The 4,830-nt window shown below is 34.3% G+C and overlaps 1 protein-coding gene across 2 annotated transcripts; it reads left to right on the top strand.

The window, feature by feature from the left end:
• The first annotated feature begins 468 nt into the window (after nt 1-468).
• LOC11418299 (pentatricopeptide repeat-containing protein At2g30780) lies at nt 469-4,830 on the top strand. Of its 2 annotated transcripts, none has more exons than XM_003595525.4 (3): nt 469-984; nt 1,619-3,464; nt 4,292-4,830. In XM_003595525.4, the coding sequence occupies exons 1-2, from the start codon at nt 574-576 to the stop codon at nt 2,750-2,752; spliced, it is 1,545 nt and encodes a 514-aa protein (XP_003595573.2). In that variant the 5' UTR covers nt 469-573; the 3' UTR covers nt 2,753-3,464; nt 4,292-4,830. The 2 variants fall into 2 exon arrangements, with proteins under 2 accessions (XP_003595573.2, XP_024631402.1); XM_024775634.2 differs by having other exon boundaries at nt 1,619-3,472.

Raw genomic sequence — 4,830 nt, 5'->3', positions numbered from 1 at the left:
CTATCTCGCCTTTAAAACTCGATACCATAACCCCTCCTTATCAACAAACATACCCACCACCACTTCCCTAACAACGCTACATTAAATTCCCTCAACCTCCTGACACCTAACTCTCCCTCCTCCTTGGATAAGCATACATTATCCCAGTCAACCCATGTAATTTTCCTAACATCCTCACCACCCTCCAAATTTTTTTTTAAATAAAGATTCGATAGAAGAAATTATACTTGCGGGGGTTTGAAAAAAGAAAGAAAGTAAACCGGCGTTGCAATATATTTTTTAATATAACTAGTCAAATTATATCATCGAGAAAACCATCTCTCATTAAGTGTGGAGAATTGAGAGTTCAAAACCTCATTCCCTACCCATAATATCTCTGGTGGTAGATACCAATTGAACTACACTCGTCGTAAGACAACATTTTACTTTTATTGTAAAACACGATAGCGAGCCGCTTGGGTTTTAATATAACCATGTTCCGTCCTTGCACAATGCAATTTTTTTCCTTCTCTCTCACATTTTGGGTTTTAATCTCTCTCTGTAAAACCCTACCAAAATCCTTCACCATCAACAATGAAACATTTTTGGAGATTCACTTTGAAAGCATCAAAATCTTCCAAATTCAACCAATTGCATACCCTTTCAAATCCCACATTCATCAAAAGATATTCGAATTCCAATACGCCGCAAAATCCAAACAAGGTCTTAGACCTAGTTTCATTTCTCAAACCTTCAACATCCATTCCAAATCCAGAATCCACAGAACAAATACCAAACCAAGCCTTAGACCTTGTTTCACTGTTCAAACCTCTAAATCAAGAGGATAAAGTCGCAATTTTGGTCAAAGATTTGATTTGTGTAGCTTCTGATTCTGTTAGTGTTACGTCTATTTTGGATGAGAATTCTGAATTTTTGATTGGATCTCACCCTGTTTATATTCAACTTTTGAATCAATTGGATTCAAAACCTTCCCTTTTACTTGAGGTAATTTTATTCACATCCTTCAAAGCAATGCAGTTGTAGTTTGCAATGTAATTTTAGTTTGTTCTAATTCCATTATTATACATTGCAATACTTAGGCCTGTTTGATTAACTTATTTTAGACTGTTTGGATTGGCTGATTATGTTCATAAGCTGTTTTCAGCTTATTTTCATTGGATCTCCAAGCTAACTTTTAATACAGTTTATTCCTTATACCAAAATAATTTAGTTTTATATTTTGTTATTGAAACCATAAGGGCTGAACATGATAAGGGCTTATGCTATAAGCTGCAAAATAAGCCATTTATTCAAACAGGGTTTTAATACTAAGGGATTGTATGTTTTGGCTTATTAGCTTATTTGACCTTATCTACTGGCATAAGTTTTGTGAGACTGTTTAGAAGAACTTTTGAAAACAACCAATGACATTTTTCAGCTTATTTTTTTTTATGTTTTTCAAGATAGCTTGTGTTATAAGCTGCAAATAAGTTGTTTATATAAACAGGCCCTGAATAGGAACCGATAGCGATTTGTTTAAATTCTGATAACATAGCCCTATAGCTTCTATTTAACAACAGTGTTTTAAAGTAAATAAATGTTACTTACGCCTTGTGTTGTTAAAAAAATCAACTTTCAGGTGATTAATTGGAGAAGGAAGAGAAAGGTATCTTTTTCTGATGCTTGCAGGAATTCCATGCAGGCACATGAGTATTCAAAGGGCATTAAAGCGGCAGGAAGATCTAGGAATATTGATCTTGCTGTTGCGCTATTTAAGGAGGCAGAATTTAAGGGTGTGAAGATAACCAGCACTTACAATGCACTAATGGGTGCTTATATGTTCAATGGTCTTTCTGATAAATGCTACTCTTTGTTTCTTGACATGAAAAAGGATCCAACTTGCTTTCCTTCTGTTGCTACGTACAATATTGTTATATCTGTTTTTGGTCGCTTGATGCTCATTGATCACATGGAAGCAACATTCAAGGAGATGAATGAGTTACCCCTCGCACCTAATATATCCACTTATAATTATTTAATTGGTGGATACATCTCCACTTGGATGTGGGGTGATATGGAGAGAGTTTTTCAAGTGTTAAATTCAGGCCCTGTTGAGCCTAATATGAAAACTTACCTGTTAATGATTCGTGGTTATGCACACTTGGGTAATCTGGAGAAGATGGAAAAGATATATTCACTGGTAAAGGATAATGTAAACGACATGCCGATTATCAGGGTTATGATATGTGCCTATTGCAAAAGTTCTGATGCAGATAAAATGAATAAAGTAAAGGCGTTGTTAAAGTTGATCCCTGAAAAAGAATACAGGCCATGGTTAAATGTGTTGTTGATTAAGCTTTATGCCGAGGGGAACTGTTTAGAGGAAATGGATAATGCAATAAACGAGGCATTTGAGCGCAGAACCGTTGTTACGACCATGGGTATTATGAGGTGCATAATTACAGCTTATTTTCGGAACAATGCGATAGAAAGCCTTGAAAAATTCACCAGACGTTCTGTACTTGCAGGGTGGAGAATGTGCTACTCCTTGTATCATTCTAAGCTGGTCATGTATGGTTCACAAAAGAACCTTAGAGAAATGCAAAATGTCCTTGAGGAAATGGATAGCGTCAACATACAACGCACCAAGAAAACAATGTGGATAATGTACAAAGCTTACTGGAATTGTGGTCAGAGATCCATGGTTTTGAAAATATTGGGACAAATGTTCAAGCATGGTCATGAAGTTCCCATTGATGCATTTCCATCATAATTTATATTGCTGAGGTGCATCACATATGTCATTACTGTAGCTATAAACATGTTCTGTAGATAAACACGAAGATATTCCTGAATTAGATAAACACGAAGATATTCCTGAATTTGTCTACAGTTTTAGGAAAAAGGGCCTGCAACTCGTTGAATATATTTGATGATTGGATTGGATTGCGTTCAAGGAATTTCTGTAAATATGGTTATACATGATCTTTTTATTATTTATTTTTCTTACCAAATGGACTTCTTCAGCGAGGGGTTACAATCTCAAATAATCTGCAGGCATGCATCAATTCGCTGCTAGTAATAAAAGCAAGCCTTGTAAGGGTGAATTTGCAATTTAGGTCTAATTTTTCTGAAATGAACGCACTGCTCACCAAATACCACCAAGGTTGAATGAGCCAATGCAGAACATGGCCTCTGTTGTGATGGAACATGATAGTGAAGATGGAGGTAAATTAGACAGTCCTGATCCAAAACCATTTGCTACCTGCAGTTCATGAGATGTCAGAGAAGCAAACATGCACAACAAATTTATTCATTCCATCTTAGAGTGTGATGGCTTCATATGTTGTCAATGACTGCCACTGCCAGAGACATCTTCATTCAGTTTTGATTAAGGTGATTGAACAAAATCAAGTTTGTCTGAAAAGAATATGTGGAAAAGAGTACCGAAGAAACTCATGCTCTTGAGATTGTTCAGTGTCAAGGTCCGTGGGTATGCCTTTATTGAATTTTTTTGAATTATCAATTCTGAATCTTTAGATTTTGATAAGCATAAATTGTTCTAATCAAATCAAATCTAATATGTAAATTATAATGATGCAGTGATTCTATAAATTGTGTCTTGATATAACATTATTCCTTGATATAATGTTTTCATATAACATTATCTTTTGTTGACAGATCAATTTGTTTAATTTTTTTCCTATGATCATTTTTCTGATATAATTTGTCCTGGTTTTTGTGTTGAATTCAGACTAAACATATTACTAAAATTCCCACCCCATACAAATGTCTGTGTGTGTGTGTGTTTTCGAAAAAGCGAACTAATTAAATAACAGCAAAATTAGCGCTTTGTCAGAACAATGTTTTGATAAAATATCTAAAACAAAAAAGTCATAGACCTCCCAGATAGAAATCCTCATCTTGCATTAAATTAAACATGTTCTGTCCCTTGGTCTCAAACGCTATATCTTCCATATGCTTCAACTCTGCAATTGCAGAGGTTAAAAATTTATGTGTTGCAAATTTTTTTTATAATGTCGGTGCATAGTAATTAAATTATATATTTTAATGTATATATAAGGATGTTAAAGTTTTCTTATTTACTTATATGCCTATTAAGAATGATATTTTTGATGAATTATACTTGATACAAATCTCAGCCAAATTTGTTTGTTAAACATGTCAGGATTAATGTGGAGCATCCCATAAATTTTTCAATGCTTAGTGTGTTTACTTAATGCTTATAATCCATATTAAGTTTCTTGTTAATTTATGTTGAAGTGTAACTATGTTTCTTGTCCACCACCAGGAGATAGATACTTGAAACCATGGATAATTCCACTACGCAAAGTCAGTAAAGGAAAGGTGCCATATTCTAGCCGGTGATTGTTTATGGGATGTGATGACAAATGAAAAACTTGTGATGTTACTAAAAAATGAATCCTTCTTTGGCGTTAGTAAAATGATAATGATTTATCAACCGGACTAGGCAATGTAGTTGATCCTGCTGCTCGGTATGCTAGAGTTCAAGAGAAAAACAACCTTGTAAGAGTCCAAAATTTGCCTTTCAAAGGGGAGGCAAAGATACGGATTTGAAGGCTCAGACAGTTCAAGAGAAAAACGTATTTACATCCATACTACATTTTTTCTTCTTCAAATATCAGGCAAAGATGATACTCTTCTTTAGGAATGTTTATGGCTATACTACATTTTTTCTTCAAGTATTTCTCAGTTGCAGCATGTTTATTTAGCCCTTCAGTTTTTCATGGATTCAATCCATTTTACATACACTTAATTTACAGTACTATAATGTTAAGGGTTATTTCTAAATGACATCATACTATGAAA

The sequence above is a fragment of the Medicago truncatula genome, chromosome 2 (genome assembly GCF_003473485.1).
Source record: "Medicago truncatula cultivar Jemalong A17 chromosome 2, MtrunA17r5.0-ANR, whole genome shotgun sequence".
In the NCBI taxonomy this organism is placed as follows: domain Eukaryota; kingdom Viridiplantae; phylum Streptophyta; class Magnoliopsida; order Fabales; family Fabaceae; genus Medicago; species Medicago truncatula.
Note: the sequence above shows the minus strand (reverse complement) of the source record. Positions and strands in the feature narration are given on the sequence as shown.